The following is a 23152-nucleotide window of genomic DNA, read 5'->3' on the forward strand; positions in this document are numbered from 1 at the left end:
ACACTCATTTATATTAAAAGTTAAATATACACCACTGACACCAATGAATCAATAATGCAAAATGTATTAAGCAGCCGGCAAGTTGGATCGCAACTAATTCATTCACTACGATCAGAAATGTTCACTAAATAAGAAAAATTCATCCATCTGCCTGTGGGCTATAATGATCAAAATGAACGGGTCCTACAGTGTTCACAGAGATCTCTTGCCAATACCATCAGCCAATTCAGCAAGAACATTTGTTCAACAAGATGCACTGATATAATTAAAACCAGTTCACAGTTTGTCACTTTAAACAAATAATCTTGGAAATATTGGTCGGAAAATCCCAACGATTGGTGGACTATTTTTACCATATGTGGCCTATAATCGCATCTAATCCAGCCCTGTGGAGCCAGCATCAAGGGTTGGTGGATCGCCGCACAAATGTAGGAGCCATAGCCTGGCTCTGCCAGGAGACGGTAGGACAGTAAAAATATGAACTTCAACTGTTTCATGTGTACGGGATAAAGTGCTTTTATCCGTGTACTCCTGTTTCCTCCCATATGTAAACACTCATTAATTGGCCAATAACACCTCAATATAGACAGTACCGCAGAGCTTGGGGGAAAATTTGGTGCCAGATCACCGCGTGGCTGCTGCTGCTACTACTATGACTGCCATTCCTGCCTGTGGTCCCTTCTTGCGCCTCCAAGTTCTTTGCGAGTTTGAGTGAATCCTGTGTGGCCGCGTGGCGTTACAAGTTGAAATGATTCACTAATTAATAAACTATTTTTATTTTAACAGGTAAGGCCCACTTATCTATTTCTGTTTTTTTCAGAAGGGACCTGGACACAAAATGATAGCTCAACGAAGTGTATGTATGCTGAACTTCTTTCGCACCCCATGTAGCCAACCGGGCTAATCAGAGATGCAGAAGTGGCTTATCATATGGAAATGTATAGAAGCCAAATACTCTAAAAGCATGATTATAAATGTGAAGGGAAAAACCAGAGGACCTGGAGAAAAATCCACACGACCAGAGGGAGAATATGCAAACTCTAAATATACAGGCATCAGTCTGGATTGAACCCACGACCTCCTGTAAACCAGACAAGGTAGTTAACAGCTCGTCATCATGGCACCCTCATACTCCGTTAATATTATAATTGTACACAGTGATAACATTATTATAGAGATAACCAGTGGTCAAAACAAAACAAAGATTCCCCTATAGCCACATGGTAGGGTTAAGTGCTGATACCGGGTTTTTATGAAGGCCGGCCCATTAGCTGTGTACCTGGCCATCTTTGTCTCCCCAGTGCTGATCGTTTACATAGCACACCAAATCACACTATGCTTTAAATTTTACATTTCAATGCTTACATTTAAGGCCGAGTCAACTTAGGGGAGGGCCCAGGGCTGGGTTGAAATATCTTGCCACTGGTGTTAGCCGTGTTCGGGAATCAAACTTAGGTAAATTGAGTTCGTAGTTGCGGTGCGCGTACCACTACACAGCCGCTCCACCCAAAAAGCACGCTTGGACACGCACACACATAAACATGACACAGATCCCCCGTATAGCCTTAACAGACTCGAGGCAAGTGCAGTTAGCGAGCACCTATGAAGGTGAGAATGGCACACCAGGGTGTAGGTGGCGAGCAATACGCCCAGCTGCCTTTATCTGTCACCAACCCTTCTGTCTCAGCACCAGGTATTCATTTAAGGCTGAGTCGACCTAGGGGAGGCCCAGGACCAGTGAGCGGGAATGGAACTCGGGTCGGCAGGTTCGTAGGGCGGTACGCTAAGCACTACGCTACCGCTCCCCACACAAGCAATGACAAAACCCCCCCATATAGCCTTAACAGACTTTTTGGGGCAAGTGCTGTTAGTGAGCACCTATGAAGTAGGGCTAAACGATTAATCGATTTCAAATCGAAATCGATATTTGAAAAATGTGATTAGCAAATCGCAAAGGCTGCGGTTTTTTGCGATTTGAAAAGTCCTATTACTTTCTTATTGGAATTGTTTTATTGCTTATTATTATAACTTTATTCCACTAAACAATTGTTCTATGTTTGATTGTTCTATTTCAATTAAAACATTTTAATAAATACATGTTGGAAGCAATTAATATCTCTTAAGTTCTCATCCTTGCATTAGAATATAAAGAGCAGTTCATATTTTGATGGTATCATGTGGTAATGCTCCACCACATGTTATAAATCTATTACACAATGAATATTGAACTGAAGCTTGACTTAAAAAAAATGTAATCGCAAATCAAATCGCAATTAGATTTTTCCCCAAATCGTTCAGCCCTACTATGAAGGCAAGCAGGACATGGCACACAAGGGGGTGGGTGAGCAGCAGGACACACGTTAGCGTGCACACACACCGGTGAGGAAATTAAGGGGAAGCCTTTGAGGAGCACTGGCACTTGGGTGTATCTTCATGACATGTTGATAGATCTTCCACCGATCTTCCTCCGACTCTGTTGAAAATGACATTGAGCAAGTGATCAACGAATCCATATATTCCACCTTCATAGGGTCGGCTACTCTGAAAAGTTACCGGAAAACAGTTTGGGGAGTGCCTCATCGGTCTAAAACTCACGGGATCATCATCACAGGCATCTGGTGAAGCTATGGATGCACGTACATCGAGGTGTGCCCGTATAACAAATCGAATTTAGTAAATTTCTATCATGAAGTTGGCACGTTAGGAATGACATGGCGGCATCTTTAACGTCCGTTTTACAGTTAATGCATCCACAATATTAACCAGGGCGGCATGCCCCATTCGAACCGCAAACCTCTGCAAGAAGAGCCGAATGCGATAACTGCTGGGTGCCACGCGTCAATGCCCCGATCTCGTCAACAACTTCTCGCGTGGTTCTGCACTCATCAACGCACCGATCGGCACCCACCCCCACGCATCAACACCCCAATCGGCACCCACCCCCACGCGTCAACGCACCTATCGGCACCCACCCGCACTCGTCAACGCACCAATCGGCACCCACCCCCACGCGTCAACGCGCCGATCGGCACCCACCCGCACTCGTCAACGCACCTATCGGCACCTACCCGCGCGCGTCAACGCACCTATCAGCACCTACCTGCGCGCGTGGCCTGCTCCAACCTCTGGTAGTAGGTCCAGTTCTCGGGATTCCTCATCACGAGGCCGTGAAACAGCTCGGCCGCCTCTTCGAAACATCCCAGAGCCAACAGCAGCTCCCCTGGCCGCGGCAAGCACCGTTCAGAAAATACAACGCGACTACGTTTACCTTCCAACTAATTATGTTGGCAATTGTTCTGAACAAGCACAGTAAACAACAATAGCACTCAACACGTTCACCAATAACACTGTGTGTGCATGGCCTTGAAAGAAGAAATACGTAATAGGCGACATTTCAGGGAACGGCCCTTCTTCATGACATGTAAATAGAGAGCCCAGAAGAGGGATACATAGAGTCGGAGACCACTTGTTGACATCATGTGGGTCTGGTAGGATTTACATAAAAAATATAATTGTGATTTGCAGTTTTATAAACGAGCACATGAATAAATTTTGACTTAAAGCTTTCTTGACTGCAGGAATTCGTATTCTTTGGGTCTTTCGGTTAAGTCACATAGATGGTTCAGAGAAAATAAAAAACTACGACGTTTCAATCACAACACAAGCGATCGTCATCCTCCTCACTCTCTTGAAGACGATCGCTTGTGTTGTGAAAGGTCGTAGTATTTTATTTTATTTGAACCATCTACGTGACTTTACCTAAAGACCAAAAGAATATGAGCACATGAATAGTTGCACAATTATTACCTACTGAGCACCAGACTAACACGAAATATTGTAAACTGGAAATTAATAAATCGAGGGATACCTGTATACAATAATATATGTTGTGGGTTTGCTCTCTAACGCACAGCGATGGTGCTGAAAAAGCAATACGCTGATTGGCACGTTCTGTTTTAGTGTTATAGTTAAGCACCTCTGTGCTCGTCCAGCGCCTGCTTGTCGCAGATTTGCTCGCTGTGCTGGGCGAGGTGCGTGAGAGCTTCCCTCCGCATGCCGGCCTCAGCCATCAGCTCCGCCTGGTACAGCATGAGCTCGCTGTGCTGATTGCCTCGTGCGTCACCCATCACCTGCGAAAGCCACGCAGCTGCATTATAACCCACTCGCCACTACCACCACTCCCGCCGCCATCACTACTACAGCCACCACCACCATCACCACCACTGCCCTCACTACCGCTCCAGTTTCCTCCCACAAATAAACAATCATTAATTGGCCAATCACACCTTAATATATATAGGACCGCAGAGCTTTAGGGTAGAAAAGACAGACGGAGGCGTGAGAGCACAATGGGTAAGACTGCAAACGTGGTGACAGTAGCGTCGTGCGGCTGGAAAATCGGTGCCAGTCCAGTTGCACCACCTGCGTACTCGACAACTACGTCGCCACGCATATACACATGCACTTAAGGTGGCTAAAATTGAAACAAGAGGGGGCACATTTGGTGCATCTGCCAGCCATACCAATCAGTCAATCCATGGCACCTGGGTTTGTCCTGGGACCTCCTATCAGTGAGCCTTCGACACTTCACGTGGCCTGAAAGTGTGCCTGGCCTGGCACAGGCGGCCTGGTAACATCACCACCACTTCGTGGTGAATGCCGGTTGTTGTTGTGTGTACGTGGGTGCATGTGGGCGTGGGTGCATGTGTGGGTCGGTGCGTGTGTGCGTGCGAGTGTGTGTGTGGGCGCTGTGTATGTGTGCGCATGCGCTGTGTGTGAGAGTGCGTGGGTGCGTGTGTGAGTGGGTATGTGTGTGCATGGTCAGTAAAACAACCCCCGATCTCCTCGTGGTGCCGGACGGGCAACGCTGTCGTGGACAGTGCTGTTGGGGGGAGGGCCAATTCCGATTGGCCTTTCCCCTCATGGCGTCTGTGACCACCACAGCGGCTAAATGGGGACTACGACCGAAAAATGTAATTAACAAGCTTGTGCCGGAGGCCCCGGGGGGACAGGCGTCTATGACGTCTCCTGGCCAAACCCCATTTGGTGGAGCCAGGAGATTGAATCTTTACCCTCGGGGCTCCTCCAGAAACAACAAAAAGCCACTACGGATGGCCACGTGGAATGTTGGAACGCTCACTGTGGAGAGGCTGCCACTCCTCTGTCGGGAGCTGGACTGGTACCGCCTGGATCTCTGTGGTATTCAGGAGGTCCGTGGACCAGCTCTGGCTCCTGTCACCAAGAGGGTTAGACAGTACTATATTCGGGGCAGGCGACTGCCAAACAACAGGGAGTGGCTCTTCTTCTGAACAAAAGAATGAAGGGGGCGTGGGGGCGTGGGAGCGTGGTGGTGAGGTGTGGGAAGCTGTAAGCCCCAGACGAACATCCGTGGAGGGATGCAGGCAAGGCTGATGAGTCAGATGCCTTGTATGACCTCCTGTCACAGGTGCTAGCTAAAGTGGCCCCTCGGGATAGTCATCTTGTTGGGTGACTATAATGCCCGAGTTGGTCATGATGCTGGTACCTGGTCTGGAGTGATTGGAAGGCATGGGGCCAGATCAGCTCAATTACAACGGTAGGAGGCTGCTAGATTTTTGTGCAGCCCATGGGCTTGTAATTACCAACACGCTGTTCCGGCATCGGCGTATCCATACAACATCATGGATGCATGCCGGGTCCAAGCAAGAACATCTGCTAGACTACGTAGTGACGGACCAGCAGATGCGGGCCCATTTCCGTGACACCAGGACCTACCGTGGAGCTGATCTACCCTCTGACCATCGACTAGTCATCTGTAAGATGCGCCTGCCATTCTTCCACTCCAGTGGTGGGTGTACACCCAGGACCCCATTCAAACCTAAGGTGGCCTGGTCTCAGCTAGCTGATGAAAGTTGCAAGCGAGAATTTCATCATAGCTTGCGGCTGGGGTTGGCATCGTCCCCCACTCCTCCAGATGTCGAGGGTAAATGGGCGAGGTTTAGGACTGTGACTCAGGCAGCTGCAATGGCTGCTTTGGGTACCCGGTCCAGACTTCCCCAGAGACCCTGGCTGACAGAGGAGGTGTTCAAGCTGGCTGAGAAAAAGCGACAGGCCCACTCTCATCGGCTACAGCATCCCACGTCGGAGAATGAGGAGGCTTACCGTAGCCTTCGCTCGGTGGTTCGGAGAGCCATGAGGCGCTTCAAGGATGGGTGGTGGTCGCGGGTTGCTGAGGAGATGGAATTTGCCCCAATGGCCCGCGATCACAAATCACTATTTAATTCCATCAAAAAAGTGACCTGCAGCACCATCCTATTACCATCATTAGGGGAAAAAAGGCGATCCAATCTCCGACCCCCAGGAACAGGTTTGCAGATTTGCTGAGCATTTCTGTGAAGTCCTGGAGGAGGGGAAATCCCACCACATGGAAAACATTGTGGGACAAAGTGGGGAAGACCCTGCTGAGGCTGCGGTGCCTCAAATATTGGAAGAGGAAGACACCCCCTGTTAGTGGCTGTCTGAGGTGCCATCTGTTGAGGAAGTGCTGAAGGATATCCAGAAGCTGAGACCAGGAAAGGCACCGGGCAGAGATGATCTCCCAAGCGAAATGTTGAGGGAGGGTGGCGTTTGTGCACAGACTGTCCTACATGACATCATATCAACAGTCTGGACCACTGGATGGGTTCCGCAGGACTGGAAGGATGCCCTGGTGGTCCCCATCTTTAAAAAGGGAGACCGCACAGACTGTAACAACTACAGGGGCATCTCGCTCCTCAGCGAGATGCCCCTGTAGTTGCCAGGAAAGGTCCTGGCAAAGATTATTCAACACCGCCTTGCCAGGCAAGCTGAGGAGAGGCTTGCGGAACCCCAATGTGGTTTCAGGAAAGGGCGGTCCTGCACAGATGCCATATTTTCTGTCCGTTTGCTACAGCAGAGGTGTAGGGAATTCCAACAAGATCATTAAGGATCTTCATGATGGTGAGCGGGCCCGGGTAAAACTACGTGGCCGGGAGTAGGAGCCATTCCCTGTTCACCTTGGGCTGCCACAGGGATGTCCTCTGGCTCCAACATTATTTAACATCTATTTCGACCACGTAGTTCATGAAGCCTTCAGTAGCTGTACCGGACAGATACAATGGGAGGCTGATCGATGCCCGGGTGCGGTCAAGGGATGGCTCCCTATTGGTCAACCACATTATGTATGCCGATGACCTGGTAATTGCGGCTCACTCAGAGGAGGAGTTGGAGGAACTGCTGCTGAAACTGGAGTGTCCCACTAAGAAGTGGGGCCTTACCATCAGCCTCACCAAAACGAAGCACCTGCCTGGGTATATTGTACCATCGGGCACTCCACCCCCACAACTCCCAATCGGTGATGGGGCAGTTGTGGAGAGAGTGGAGAGTATCCCATACCTGGGCAGTGTGCTCATGACCGGCTCCGGTTTAACAGCAGAGGTCTCACTCCGAATCAGTCGAGCGGCATTATCTTTTCGTTGGTTGCGTAACACTGTGTGGAAGCTACCTGGTCTGTCGCTCCGCACGAAGCTTCGGTTCTTCTCGACCACTGTCATTCCCTCCCTTCTCTACGCTTGCGAAACGTGGACTCCCCTAATGGAACATCTTCGCCGATTAGAAACATTTAGGCTGGCCTGCCTGCGATCCATCCTGGGTTTAACCAGGCTGGATTGTGTGAAGAGCTCACAAATCCTTGAAAGATCTGGGCAAAGTCCCATCGGTGAGCTCCTCCGGCAGGCAAGGCTGCATTGGCTGGGCCATGTAGCCCGCATGCCCAATCACCGCATGCCGAAACTGCTTTTGTTCGGCCGGATCGAGGGGGCTAAATTGGCGCGGCACGGGCTAGAGAAGAGATGGAGTGATGTGGCACAGGAGGATGTGGAGCTGAGTGGACTTGCCGATGACTGGTACCAGTGGTGTAAAGAACGGCCTCTGTGGAGGAGGCTCGTGAAGGACGCTACTGGGCAGTTGGAGGCAGTCGCCCTCCAACAACAATGGAGGGCGGAGGAGCGACGCTCACAACAACGAGCAGAGCGCTGGGTGGCTAAAGCACAGAAAGTTGACACAGTAGGGAGCACAGGTGGTGCATCAGCCAGTCATTTCAGTCGACCCGTGGCACCTGGGTCTGCCCCGTGACCTCCTGCCAGCGGGCGTTCGACACTTCACGTGGCCTCAAGGTTCACATAGCCTGGCACAAGCGTCGTGGTGACGTCACCGCCACTTAGTGGCGAATGGCGGTTGTTGTTGTGTGCGTGGGTACATGTGTGCGTGTGTGCGCTGTGTGTCTATGTGTGTGTGTGTGCACTGTGTGTCTACGTGTGTGCGTGTGTGCATGCGTGTGCGCTGTGCCGCGGTACCGGGTGTCTCGTGAGCAGATCCTGCAGTGCCTGCAGAGCAGCCGTCGGCTCCCCCAACAGGTGGCATGCAACAGCGTAGCCCAGCCATGACGCGGGCACCGAGGGCAGCGAGTGCAGGAGCCGCGCCTGAGACTCCTGCCGGGTCGAGTCGGCGTAGCAGTAGCGCAGTAGTGACGGATCCAGGGGGGAGAGCGGGGAGGAGTAGGGACGGGGAGGAGTGTTACCCCCCTCACATGCATGGATTTCTCTGGGTGCTCCAGTTTTCTCCCACAAGTAAACACTAATTCATTGGGTTAAAACATCGTCGTATTTAAAGGACCACAGAGCTTGTGTTCATTGCACTCCTCCCCCCACCTTTGATATTACATATTACTGGAGTAAATAATGTTTTCAAACATATTTTTTTTTGGTAGCCAAAACTCCTATACAGGTGTAAAGGGTTCCGGAGACACTTGTAGAGGTAACTTCATTATTACAACACAACACTCCAACAGTCCTGATACTCTGTTACAGCCTAGGTACACAGCCTAGGTACACAGCCTAGGTACACAGCCTAGGTACACAGCCTAGATACTCTACTCTGGCTACGCTCTGGAACTCGCCCTCACAAGGTCGTAAAGTCGGGAGTTCCAGAGTCCCACCACTCGCTCTCACAACATTCCAGGGTCTTCAGATGGCTGGTCGTGGGTCTTGGATCTTGAGTTACAACTCGCCCCGATCGTCTAGGGAGCTCCCCTTTTTATGTCTAGTCCAACGAGGGGTGGGGCCGTGTGCGCCACCAGACATCCCACAGAGCACACACAGCCCCCCCCCCGTTGGCGGCGCCAAAAGGCTTAAACGCCTGGGAACCCAACGCCTGGCGCCCAGAGGCTTAAGCGTCTGGACCCCCTGGGAACCCAGCGCCTGGCGCCCAGAGGCTTAAGCGTCTGGACCCGCCTGGGAACCCAGAGCCCCCAGCAGCCCCTCCCTTCTTATGTCACTACATTACCCCCCTCTACGTAGCCTCCAGCCGACCCGGCTGCCAAAAAAAAAATACAATTGTACAATAAATTATTTGTTAACCATCAGAATGAGTGTGTGACAAATCAAGAAAAAAAATTAGAAGAAAGCGCCTCTCCCCCTCCTGTGGTCACCGATGCAGAACAACACTGTATAAACACATATATGCAGGATGAACGCACGCCCCAATCGCCCATTATACATGATGGCAAGGTGAGTGGCGTCACGTTGGGACGAGAGTTCGTGGGCGGGGGTCATGAAAATCGTTTGAGTTTTGAGCGAGTCCAAGTGGCAGGTCCATCGGTCGCGACGGAGGCGGGAGGGGACCGACGACCCGCTGTTGCGCTTGTGTCCTGGGTCGCTGATCCCGCGGGCAAGCTTGTTCCCGCTGGGTCGGCCGTGGCGGGTTTCATTCCCAAGGCACCTGAGGGCGGGACAGCGGGACCTGTCCGAGAGTTAGAAGCAGCATCATCGCGGCGCGGCTCGTCAGACATGTCGCGCTCTCGGCCCCGGAGAAGTGAAGGAGGTGTGTAGGGTTGAATGTAAGGTTTTAGACGTGACGGGTGCACGAATCAACGTCGCTTGCCATGCTGGATCCTGACACACTGCGGGCGGAGAACGCGAATAATAACAACCGGGCCTCTCCAAGGCATAAGCAGTTTTGAGGAAGTAGCCAATGGTACCTGCGGGCAGTGGAGCCAGGCGCGGTCCCCTTCTATCCAAACGTGGCGGGACGTGCGGAGATTCTGCAACCGCTCGTTGGCAAGCTGACGGGCTTCTGAGTTATTTTGAGCAGCCTCCCGGGCATCCACGAGATGACGCATATTAGCACGGATGTGGTCGGCAATCTTAGCCTTAGGTGCGGGCTATTTAATGTGCAATTGTACGTCGATCGGGGGGCAAACCTCCCTACCATACATAAGATAGAATGGCGAGTACCCCGTGGCAGCATGGGACGCCATTCTATAGGCGGCCAAGACACCAGGTATGTGGAGATCCTAATCAGTCTGTGACTCAGACACCTGGTGGCTTAGCATGGAGGTAAGTGTCCTATGTAATCGCTCGACCATACCGTCAGTCTGGGGGTGATATGGCGAGGTGCGAATTTTGTGTGTCCCTAGCAGGTTGCACACATCCCGCAACAGGGTGGAAGAGAAATTTTTCCCTTGGTCGGTCAGCAGGCGTTCGGGAGCACCCTTATCGAGGACGTAGCCCTGGAAAAAGGCTTCTGTAATGGCTGCTGCAGACTGGTTGGGGAGTGGCCAGGCCATGGCCCATCGGGTAAAATATTCGACCCCAACCAAAAGGTACTTACTACCCCGAGGAGTAGCGGGAAACGGACCCAAAATATCCAATGCGACGATCTCATTGACCCGGGAAACCTTAATGGATTGGAGCGGCGGGCAGAACGGCCTAGCAGGTGGTTTCCGCCGTGCACATTCTGTGCAACCTTGCACAAGGTCAGCCACATCGTTTGACATGCCCGGCCAGAAAAATTCCAATTGGATTTTTAGCTAGTGTTTTCTGAACACCCAAATGCAAGAGGCGACTGTGGGTTTCCCACACAAGTCGCCCCCGCAGGGAGGTGGGCACCACCAATATGTGGGATTGGGACCCCCCATCCCAATGCATGAGGACGCCTTCCCGGATGACATATGATACGGGGCCCCCCTGCCCCCTGTGACCCTCGGCATCCCTAGCGCGGCGTCTCAATTTGAGGAGGGAGACGTCTTCCATCTGAAGACGTCCCCAGTCGTCCAACCCGAGGCCCAGCAATGCGTCCTGCGGAACTTGTGTGGAGGGAGCCCCGTGGTCCCCGACCCCATCCCCGGCCGCGGCCGCAAAGGATGGGGGCGGTACCCCGTCAGGCTGCCTACAACGCCCCGCACCCAAAAAACAAGCACAGCGCCCATTGTTCGGCAGTCGCGACAACCCGTCGGCGTTCCCGTGTTGAATCCCCTTGCGGTAAATGACAGTGAACGCAAAGTCCTGGAGGATCTCGAGCCAACGCGAGAGCTGTCCAGATGGTTGGTCCACTCGCAAGGCGTATTGTAGTGCCGCGTGGTCGGAGCGTACTGTGAAATGCCTGCCATACACGTATGGCCTGTACTGCTTTATGAAAAAAACGATAGCAAGCAATTCGCGGCGCGTCACGCAGTAACGTTGCTCCGCGGGCGACAGCACCCTGCTGCCATAGGCGACGACGCGCTCCACTCCATTGACAATTTGCGACAGCACCCCTCCAATTCCGGTGTTGCTGGCGTCTGTATCCAGAATGAACAATGCCTGTTCTAACTCTCCCCAGCGGAATTTGACCCCTTAGGCCGTTAATGCGTGGAGGGGCTTTGCGATGGATGCGAATCCCGCAACAAATCGTCGATAATGAGGTGAAGCCGATAAAACTCCGCACCTCCCCAACAGAGGTAGGAGTTGGCCATGAGCGCACGCAATTTGTCTTTTCGGGGTCCGTGGCAATTCCCGAGCGGCTGACAATATGGCCCAAATAACGAACCGAATCCCTCATGAGGTGGCACTTTTGTGGTTTGAATTTGAGGTTAGCCGCTCGTATTTTAAGGAAAACTGCCTTCAATCGCGTGAGGTGTTCATCAAAAGTTTTGCTGAACACGATTACATCGTCGAGGTAGATTAGGCAAGAATCCTACTGGAGCCCAGCGAGGACCAGCTCCATCAGGCGCTGGAACGTCGCCGGGGCCGAGTGAAGACCCATGGGAAGTCTGTTGAATAGGAACAGTCCCTGCGGCGTGCGAAAGGCCGTCTTTGGTTTTGATGCGTCATCAAGGGGTAGCTGCCAAAACCCCGAGAGGAGATCCAAGGTGGAGAAGTAGTGCGCACCTGCTAAGGCATCGAGCGACTCGTCCATCCTGGGAAGCGGGTATGCGTCGGCCACAGAAATCTTATTACGTTTCCTGAAGTCAACACAAAAGCGGAGGCTCCCGTCGTGCTTCTTAACAAGAACGATCGGCGCCCCCCATGGGCTATTTGATGGCGCAATGACATCGGCCGCCAACATATCGTTGACGGCCACCCGTACATGTTCCTTTTCGGCCGGGCTCAACCGGAATGGGTTTTGACGAATTGGAGCGGCATCACCCGTGTCGATGTGGTGGCTTAGCAATTTAGTGCAGCCAATGTCGAATTTGCTTTGACTGAAAACGTCGGCGAAATCGCTCAGCAGCGTGCGTAATTTAGCATGCTGTAATGGTGACAAATCGGCAGAAGTGGAGCAAAGCGCGTCGAGCCATCCTGTGTCAGGACCTGGCTTGGCAACGGAAGAGGACTCGCCCCCTACGTGACCCACGATCACATCTTCTGGCGGGGCTGGTGTCGCGTGAACAAGCACCATTCCCTGACAGATAACGGCCGTTTCCAATCCCGCGTTAAGGACCTGGATAAAGGGGTCGTGGTCGCTTCCCACGAGCGTTTGTGCACACACGAGGTCCGACACCCGCTCAGCTGAACGCGAAGGCCCGATCACAGCACCCCCCATGAACGCGTCGTAATCAAGGGGTTTACGAAACCGGAGGGGAACTAACATCTGAGAGCCGGGAGGAATGTGAATTGTGCACGCCGCCAACGCCTGCACCGTCGTAGATGCGGAGTGCAACCGAGTGGGTGTGGGTAGGAAGGCCATGCGTCGGCCGGAGGGGAGCTCAATACACCCTTTGTTAATGAGAATTTTAATGGGCATCTTCCCCAAGAAATCTGTTCCGAGGAGGCACGGAACGGCGAGGGTTGATGAGACCAAAATGGGCCCAACTAATTGGACGTCAGCAATGCGAATCTGAGCATTGATCCGTCCGGTGATGCCCAACGAACCCCCATTTGCGGCATAGCATGGCACATCAACTGGCTGCAAGGGACGGCATGTATCGGGCAGAATATTATAAATTATGTCTGAAATGATGGTCGCCGACGCACCCGTATCGATCAATATACGAACATCAACGCCCTCGATGGAACCCACTACGGCAGAGGACCCTGCCGCCGCGGCAACGACCCTATGGGCCAACTCGGACCATTGACCTGGTCCGAGCACCCGGTTGTTCAATGATGGGCCCGAATCCCCCTCCTCCGAAGCATGACCCCCCTGTGTGGTGTGAGGGTGCGTGCTTGTTGTAAGTGGGGGCCGAGAGTGCGAGGTGTCGTGACTCGCCTGGGTATGCCGAGGATACGGTGGTGGCCGAGGCGCCGGAGGTCCTGAAGTCCGGCGTCGGGGGACCCGGCAGCCGGACGCCACATGGCCCCGAAGGCCACAGTTGTGGCAGACAATGGACGCCCCGTCCTGGCGCGAGATTGGCCGGTCCCGCTGGTGGTGATCTCACTGGGATCGCCAGTTGGACGATCCGCGATTTTCTGTTGCCGCGAAGGCCTGATGAGGCCCCGAATGCACGTCATAGGCTTGTGCATCAGGTGGGCCTGCGCAGGCGGCGATGGTTGTGTCCTCATTGCAATGTAGGTGTGCTTGGATGCACCTGGCAGCACGTAGCGACGTGAAGTCGTCGTCGTCGTCGGCTGTCGGCATGGCAACTCGAAGCTGGCGGGCCAAGCTCATGAGCTTCTGCAGCACGAGTGACTCCACAGCGTCTTCATCCATGCGAGGGTAGGCAACCCGCGCCATGGCCAGCAGCGCGCTGCGGTACCCCATCGCCGACTTGGAGGCCTTCTTCCTCCTCGCATCGAAGCGGTGACGTGCATTGGACGGGGGTCCATAAATCAGCCGCATCTGATGAAGGGCATCCGTGAGCGTGGCACGTTTCGCCCGTGGCACCGCAAGGAGTGCTGCGAGGGAGTCGTCGTCGAGCATGGCCGGGAGGCCCTGGAGCGCTTCATACTCCGACCAGCCGGACGTCTCTATAAGAGAGACGAACCGGCGTTCGAACGCTGCCCACTCACCTCCCTCTGAAGAAAATGCCTTGAGTGCCGGCAGGCGTTGGTCGACGTGAGCCCCGCGCTCGTTGCCTGGCAACCCGGCTGAAGCTGGCTTCGCGTTCCCAGCGCTGTCACTCGGCGGTGAGGGACGCAGCGCTGATGACGCGGCGTTGCTAGGTTGCAAACAGCTGTCACCCGGCGGTGAGGGACGCAGTGCTGATGACGCGGCGTCGTCGGGTTGGCCCACGCTGGGCCCGGAAGTGACGTCGCTCCCAGCGGTCATTGCTCCCCCGGCAGAAGTGACGACACACCCGGATGTATTTGCGGCGGGAACGGCTGCCATCTTTGTGTTGGAGCCGGCGGAATGGCGCGGCCGCTGTGCCGCCTCTCTCTCTCCTGTCTCCGCCTGTGAGCGACGCATATCGTCCAGGATGGAGACGGTGGCGTGGAGCAGCTCGGTGAGGCGAAGCAGCGTTTCCTCCATTGCTGCTCCCGACGCTGGAGGAGGATCGGCAGGTGTGGTGGACGACTGCTCAGCCGGCGGTGCGGCGTCGTTGTCGGCCCGAGTTGGCTGCCCCGTCGCCGCTTGCTCCTCATCATCGCCGTCAGGACTGAAGGTACGTGGCTTACTTCTTGTCTCCATTGCCATTTCTGACGCCAAATGTAACGGGTTCCGGAGACACTTGTAGAGGTAACTTCTTTATTACAACACAACACTCCAACAGTCCTGATACTCTGTTACAGCCTAGGTACACAGCCTAGGTACACAGCCTAGATACTCTACTCTGGCTACGCTCTGGAACTCGCCCTCACAAGGTCATAGAGTCGGGAGTTCCAGAGTCCCACCACGCGCTCTCACAACATCCCAGGGTCTTCAGATGGCTGGTCGTGGGTCTTGGGTCTTGAGTTACAACTCGCCCCGATCGTCTAGGGAGCTCCCCTTTTTATGCCTAGTCCAACGAGGGGTGGGGCCGTGTGCGCCACCAGACATCCCACAGAGCACACACAGCCCCCCCCCGTTGGCGGCGCCAAAAGGCTTAAACGCCTGGGAACCCAACGCCTGGCGCCCAGAGGCTTAAGCGTCTGGACCCCCTGGGAACCCAGCGCCTGGCGCCCAGAGGCTTAAGCATCTGGACCCGCCTGGGAACCCAGAGCCCCCAGCAGCCCCTCCCTTATTATGTCACTACACAGGTTGGCCCAAAAGTCAGGAAACATAACATTATTCTATTTAACAAAGGAACCTTATGGAGAGACCCCGGGGTCCCATAAGCCACTCGCTCTCGCATAAACTGCGTTGCGACGTCATTTTGTGTTTGTTGAAGACGAACGATACGGTAACCTATTCCTCTTGAAGAACTCTACACGATGTGCTAATTAAAGTTTCAAAGTTTTGTTTATGACTACGGCAATTTTTGCAACGACGGGTGCTTGGTGAAGAACGAGAGGATTTATTTCTGGTGGGTCGTAGCATTTATGTGCGCGGTGGGACGGAGTCGCCAAAATTTAATTAATTACGATTTTCACTTCCGTTTATTCGGGACACCGGGGTCCCACCATAAGGTTCAAATCAAAAACGGTTATTTAATTTATTCCAGTACATCTTCCAAATGACTCCCATTAACATTCATGTACGTTGTATGAATTATCTTTTGAAATTAATTTAGGACTTTTTTTGAGATGAGAGGTGTAATCTTTGAACATTTATAAATTGTTTCACCTCAATTAATTAATTCAGGGTTCTTTATCAAGTTTTGTAAACGACGGATATGAGTTGACTTCACAGGGAGAACAAAAATAGATATCAATGATGATGATAGAAAAAATAGTAATTTAAAGAAAAAACTTTTGGGCAACCCTGGATATACCGATTGTGCTTGGAATTCCGCATGGCCGTGCGCCGTGCATGGCAGAGCGCCGTGCATGGCAGAGAATGGCTAAAGAGATTCTGTCCACTGAATTTCTCACTAATAATTATGTGCCAGTGGACATCGTACCTTTTACACCGTAGGGCACACAATCTCCCACACACACGCACCGCTGTACGACCACCACGTAGTTATCATGCTGACATATTGCATTCTCACAACTGAATTTCATCAAAATCAAACCCATCATCTCTTCTCCCCTCAACCATCCTCCTGCTCTTGCCCGCCCACCTGCTACGACCAGGCCTACCCCAACCCCTACCCTATTACCACCCTTACGCCTATCACTACCCCGACCACTTTCACTATCCCTATTACTACCCCAACCCCTCCTTAACCACTCCCGCCTGTTTTCCTTTCACCACAAATACACCACCACATTTAATAGCACAGATGAACCTCCGATTACCAGTTGTCTAGGTACGGTGAAAAATAAGTTCAACATGAATACAATAACAACCCCACTCCTTATTATCTCAACCACTACCATCTAATGTACAATTTTATGATGGTTGCAAACAGCCGTGGATTAGGGCACTATATCAATATATATAAGATATAAGAACCACAATTTATGTGATGCTCATGTTTTTGTGCAGCCAATGGTGACTGGGGCAACGTGCAACTGATTTAGTGGGGCGGTGACACAGCCTGGTGGTGGCACATTCGCCGTTTCATGGCGGACGTTAAAGATCTCCTGGCACCGTTGGAAGCGAGCAAAGCGGGCCACTGTGTGCCAGCATTACGATCCAAATTTGATGAGACGAGAATTTTGGCAGCCTTATTCTAGCTCCTGCGGAGGGCTTCTCAGCGCATCGCCCGTCACCCCCATTGATGCCCCCCCCCTTCCCAATGTTTGCAGATACTACTGCCGTTATTGTATGTAGGGTGTGTAGGCATATATGCCTACAAAAGACATTTTTTTGGGGGGGGTGGTCAAAAACATTTGGGGGGGGGTCGACAATTTTTGGAAACCTGTCAGATCAACTTTTTAGCCCCACATCTGGGGGCTCCACTTATCATATTTTTTTTTATTCAGGACTTCTGAAAGGCTCTTATAATTTAGTGGATGGACAGACGGACAAACGGAATGCTGGGCTTTTATAATAGACTAGCTAAGTTACCCGGCTTCACACAGGTCGCAGTAATCAAGTGGTAAGAGTAATTTATTGCCATGCTGTCCTCTTAGAATAATTGAATGCTGCAAATGAAGTCGGTAAAACTGTATTTTGTGAAGGTATTTTGGTTGTCTGATACAGTCGCATGATTGTTTGTTTGATATGACATCTTATAAATGTGTTACCCTTATAGAGCTTCAGTATAGACAATGTTGGATGTATTGCAGGGGTCCTCAAACTTTTTAAACAGGGAGCCAGTTCACTGTCCCTCAGACCGTTGGAGGGCCGGACTATAGTTAAAAAAAAACTATTAACAAATTCCTATGCACACTGCATATATCTTATTTTGAAGTGAAGAAACAAAACGGGAACAAATACAATATTTAAAATGAAGAACAAGTAAAGTTAAATCAACAAACTTGCCAGTATTTCAATGGGAACTATGGGCCTGCTTTTGGCTAATGAGATGGTCAATGTCCGGTTCCATATTTGTCACTGCTAGTCGTAACAAGTGATGCAAGTGTGCATCCGTTAGTCTAGATCTGGTTGTAGATTTCAAATGTTTCATTCTGGAAAAAGTCTGTTCACAGACATAAGTGCTGCCAAAGATGGTTGCCATTTTGAGTGCATGGTTCCTGAGATGAGGATATGTCTCAGAGGGGAGAGATGCATAGAAATTATGAAGGTTGCTTGACTTGAATGCGTTTTTCAGAGTCACAATTCTGCAGTTCAGCCAGTTCCATTTGGTAAATTGTATCCAAATTTTCAATGTCAATAGAAAATGGGTTACGGAAAAGCTGTATGTCCTGTTCATGGAGATGAAGCTCTTTAAATCTAAATTGGAACTCCTTTTGCAATTTTTCCAGTGAATCCACACATGTTTTGTTTGGGAATTGCAACCAATGGTTTTTCCGCTAACAGATTTTGAGTTGTGGGGAGATGGCAGAAGTTTTCCTCCTTAACTTGTTTGATGAGGAGGCCTAATTTTACTTCAAATGCTTTGACATGTGATTGCATATCACAGATGAGCTTCCCCTTTCCTTGAAGTTGCACATTGAAACTGTTGAGTAGATCTGTTACATCTGTCAGAAAGGCAAGGTGCCATTTCCATTCTGCATCATTGAGCTCTGGTACTTCTTTGTTTTTTGAAAGCAGAAAAGCTGTAATCTGTGGAAGTCATAGAAACGTTTCAAAACTCTCCCTCGACTCAGCCAACGGACTTCTGTGTGGTACAGAACATCTTCATAGTCAACATTTAGTTCAGACAGAAATTCCTGAAATTGTCTGTGGTTTAGTGCATGAGCTCTAATGAAGTTAACACAAGATACCACAATTTTCATAACAGAGTCCCACTTCAGTGATTTACTACACAGCACTTGTTGGTGGATGAGGCAGTGTATGGCTATTGGATGAGAATGGTTATGTTTGTCCATCTCTTGGTTAATGCGAGAAATTACTCCTTTCTTAGACCCCACCATGCTAGGAGCACCATCAGTTGTCACGCTGGCTAGTTTAGCCCAGTTCAGCTCCAAACCATTCACAGTTTGGCAAACCTTTTCATAGATATCCTCTCCTGTAGTTGTTCCTTTGATGCTTTGCAGTGCAGCAAGCTCTTCTGTGACTTTGAAATAGTCATTCGTCCCACGAATAAAAATTAGAAGTTGTGCAGAATCACGAACATCATTGCTTTCGTCGAGTGCCAAGGAAAAATAGGAAAGTTTTTTTGTGGAGTTTTGCAAATGCTGATGCAAATTGTCTCCCATTTCTTCAATCCTCCGTGTAATTGTAGGTCCTGAAAGACTCACTGTACTAAATAAATCGGCATTCTTTAACAAATTCTCCCTCCACGAATGGTCTGCCAGTGCACGCTATTAGCTTGGCAACTTGAAAACTTGCTCGCAGTGATGAAATATTTAGCTGCTTCTGCTTCACAAAAGTATTTAGCAGAGTTGTTAATGTATTTTTCAGTTTTTATATTTTATCTTTTCTCACTTCTCCGACCAAACAATCATATTTATCTTTATGTTGAGTTTCATAGTGTCGACGTAAATTGTATTCTTTGAACACAGACACTATATTCTGGCATATCAGACACACAGCTCTTTCCTTGTACTGCATGAAAAAGTAATCATAAGTCCACTGTTCTTTGAATATCCTACACTCCGAGTCAATTTTTCTCTTTCTTGACATCATTGTTTCCTAGGGAGTCAAAATTGCTATTAGTAAAATACCAATATATATACAGCGCTACAAAAACAATATACCAGCAATAACTTTGCCCACACAGAGACATACAGACTGCACTGCCCATCAATGCAGTCTGATTGGGGGAACTCCGCTTTTACCCCAGGCTCACACTGGTGCGGGTGGTGCCATTAAAACGTTAATTACACCTGCAGTTTTGTTCACAGATTGCAGTACATCCCCAGCACACAGGAATATCACTGGGAGTGGAGCCGAGGGGCAAGTGAGGGAGCTGAGGGAGGGAGAGCCAGTCAAGCGCAACCAGGGGAGGGCTGGCAGCCTTAGGCCTGGGGAGCAAGTCCAGTCTATTGGCCCATTGAACCATTCACCAGCGCAGCCCAATGAGTGCCCACCGCCGCAGCTCAATCAGTGCCCACGGCCGCAGCCCAATGAGTGCCCACCAGCGCAGCCAAATCAGTGCTCGCCACCGCAGCCCAATCAGTGCCCACCACCGCAGCCCAATGAGTGCTCACCAGCGCAGCCCAATTAGTGCTCACCAGCGCAGCCCAATTAGTGCTCACAAGCGCAGCCCAATGACCATGGGCCGGATAAATGTCCTCGGCGGGCCGCATGTGGCCCGCGGGCCGTAGTTTGAGGACCCCTGATGTATTGTCATCTGGTGCTAATATGAAAAGTTTTTTTGCATTACCAACTCTGAAGCAACCAACAAAGAGTTGGCCATGAGAGAAGCATGGGCTTAGCAGGTTGAGGCCAACAACTTTGAGTGATTGACCCTGTGCTTTGTTGATGCTCATTGTGAAACTGAGGTGGACAAGGAATTGAAGGCATTTGAATATCAGAGCAGGTCAGAGGGAATGAGTGGAATGAAGACATGATGTGCTGCTGTATGGCCAGTCATGATGGTAGCTTCAATTACATGGGGCATAATTGTCTTCACAGCAAATCATGTACCATTGCAAAGTGTTGGTGGGTCTAGATCCCTGAGAAGCATGATGGGTGCACCAATCTTGAGATTGAGTTTGCGTGGAGGCACAGCCAGTGGTTGTGGAGAGTTGAGAAATTCTGTAGGGTAGTTGACTGCCTCATTAGTTTCCAGTACAGTGGCAATTGACTTGAATGAGTGAGGAGTGCCTGGCAAATTAGAAAGGTTGTTGTTAGTGATATTGACAGCATTATTTTTGGTGTGAGGATGGCTCTTTTGCATAGCCACTTGTGGTCAAGGAAATGGCATACAACATCACCAAAGACAGCTTATTTAAGTTTGTGAAGTGTTCCAACTGTAGGACTTGTACTGACGCGACAGCTTCTTTGTCTTTCCTTGGTTCTTTATTAACTTATATAGTTCCACATCTCCTCCGTCGACATCACTCAACGTTCCTCCGTATACTCCAACTCACAACCCCCCGTCAACATCACTCAATGTCCCTCCGCTCCTCCAGCGATCCTCCTCTCCGCTCTCTCTCTCCAGCTCGGCTGCTATTTGTTAACTCTGTCGTCTCACTCCGTCGTAACTCTCCGTCGTCTCTCTCTCCACTCAGGTCCGTTACTCCGCTGCTATCCTACGCTGTACTCGCTCCATCCACTGCTACTCTATACTGTATTCTCTCTATCCACTGCTACCGTATACTGTATTCTTTCTATCCTCTGCTACCTTATACTGTACTCTTCTATCCACTGCTACCCTATGCTATACTCACTCTATCCGCTGCTCCGTCTCTCCATCCGTTCGTATCTCGTCCCAGGCACCAACTCCCCGTTTCACTCCACGCTCTCCACTTTTATCCCTGAACCAATTCCCCTTAATTAATTGGGTCATCCCCCGCGACGCCACTCGCCCCCCCCCCCCCCCCCCCGTGGCGTTGTTGTTGCAGACACACCGGCGCCAATTCCAGACACCAATACCTCTCGTCCAATCACTGGCCTCCGTCCTTAATTACCCCCGGCCACCTGCAGCCCCCTTAACTATCACGCCACCTTAATTAGTACAATAACAACAGTAAGTTGCTCAGCGCCCTGTGTCCTCGTTTGCCCTCACTGTCCGCCACGTGCACGCATACCGACCCCGCGCGTGACCCGTGTTTCTCAAGCGCTACACAACTGTTGTGTCAATGCTAGTTATCCAGATACTTTGATCTGCATTGTCAGAGAGTATGGCTCCATTACCAATTTTGACCAGACTTGCAGCAATGTACTCGCATATTGATATTTAGGCTGAGCTGCTGAATGCCTTTCCAAATTTATGCTTTGAGGTAGGCGTGGAGTTAATCAGCTTTCGTTCCACGTGGAATGACTGACAGCGTTTGTTGGAAATCCACAGCCTCCCGTTGTTTTGTCATTATGACAAAGGTCTTGCAGGGTGCAATCAACAGCTTCTAAGGCAGCTTTGTGAGACATTGTGCACTCATCCCAGACAATGAGGTGGCACTGCTGCAGGACCGTGGCTTTGCCAGTGGGCCAGGCAATGTTGCAGGTAGGTGCCTCTGCGTTAGCAAAATTGAAGGGCAATGTATGTTGCCCTGGTGGATTTCAGAAAAAAAAAGATTGATGAAGAAAGTTTTGCCAGTTCCACCCAGATCATTAAGAAAATAGCACCACTGCCCATGAAAACAGCAGTAGTAATCTTGTAGAAGGCTTCTATCTGGCTTGGAAGCAGACTTGGCTCATGTAGTTGGATGTATTCAGTAAGCTGTTGCATGTTGTCGTTGGTTTCTTGCAAAAGGTCATGGGCCACGTCATTATCAGTGTTTCGTATTGGTTCAGGAAGGGGGAAAGCTTCGACGCAAGAGCAAACGAAAGTATTAATCTTGTCTTCAATGATGAGAGCCTGAGTGAAGATGGTATCATTGTAATGCTGTAACAGGTTTGGATTTAGCACTTGTGCCTGGTGCAGAATATCCTCTGCCAGGTTCTGCTTGTGGTTGTGCCATAGTTGCACAGGATTAGTTATGGCACATATGTGCAGCATGATGGCAAACAGGTTTCACATCATTTTTGGCGACTGAGTTGCAGCTGCCTCATCCAAAATACTGTTCCACTGCGCATCATCCTCTAGCAGGCCTCGAAGTTGGCAAGCGTGTTGGTAATTATCACAGGTAGTGCCATCAACTGTTCACAGGTCTTCAAATAACTTAGGACTTTTGGCCTCAAATAGAAGCAGTCAGAGTAGAAAGCATTCAAATGTGTTGGGATGTATTGTCTAAACACAGCCAAGTGCATAACTGGCTTTGATTTGAGGGTAATTTGGCACGTTTTGTGCAACTTTGAAGCGCACCCACTTTTAGCTGCCAACATTTCATTTATAGTACTTGGGTACCAGATGCTAAAGCAGTGTCTGAGCAAAAGCATCATTCCTACAGAGAAGGAGTGAGAGTTGTGTGTTGTGGGACTTGGGCTCGCGTACATGCATGTGTCTCTGAAGTAGACTCTTTGCCCATTCTCAAGGTGCATCGCTTGTGAATGGGGAAGTTGAGGATTCTCCAAATGGCTTCATTGGTGCTGATGTATCTGCCCAATTCATATTATTGAACCTCATCATGCACTGCACCATCTATTGTGAGGCCAAATATAGCATTGTTAGATCCTTTGTTGACATACTCGCACATATTTTATGAATATAACAGAGTGGCAGTACTAAACATTGATGTGTGCATTGAAGGGGCGTGAG

The 23152-nt window shown here is 50.5% G+C and overlaps 1 protein-coding gene across 2 annotated transcripts in view; it reads right to left on the reverse strand.

Annotated features, from left to right (window-relative positions):
* Window positions 1-23152, reverse strand: part of LOC144732689 (N-alpha-acetyltransferase 15, NatA auxiliary subunit-like) — a 57933-nt gene that overhangs the window by 19343 nt on the left and 15438 nt on the right. For both annotated transcript variants that reach the window (XR_013588224.1, XM_078614263.1), the window contains exons 5-8: window positions 8352-8486; window positions 3977-4130; window positions 3101-3220; window positions 2378-2473 (exon numbers count right to left, since the gene is read on the reverse strand). Coding sequence is in view for 1 of the 2 variants with exons in the window: in XM_078614263.1 (XP_078470389.1) it covers window positions 2378-2473; window positions 3101-3220; window positions 3977-4130; window positions 8352-8486 (505 nt within the window). In the remaining variant the exon portion in view is untranslated. The remainder of the gene's footprint in view (window positions 1-2377; window positions 2474-3100; window positions 3221-3976; window positions 4131-8351; window positions 8487-23152) is intronic.

Source organism: Lampetra planeri, chromosome 43 (assembly GCF_965212315.1).
Source record: "Lampetra planeri chromosome 43, kcLamPlan1.2.h2, whole genome shotgun sequence".
NCBI lineage: Eukaryota > Metazoa > Chordata > Hyperoartia > Petromyzontiformes > Petromyzontidae > Lampetra > Lampetra planeri.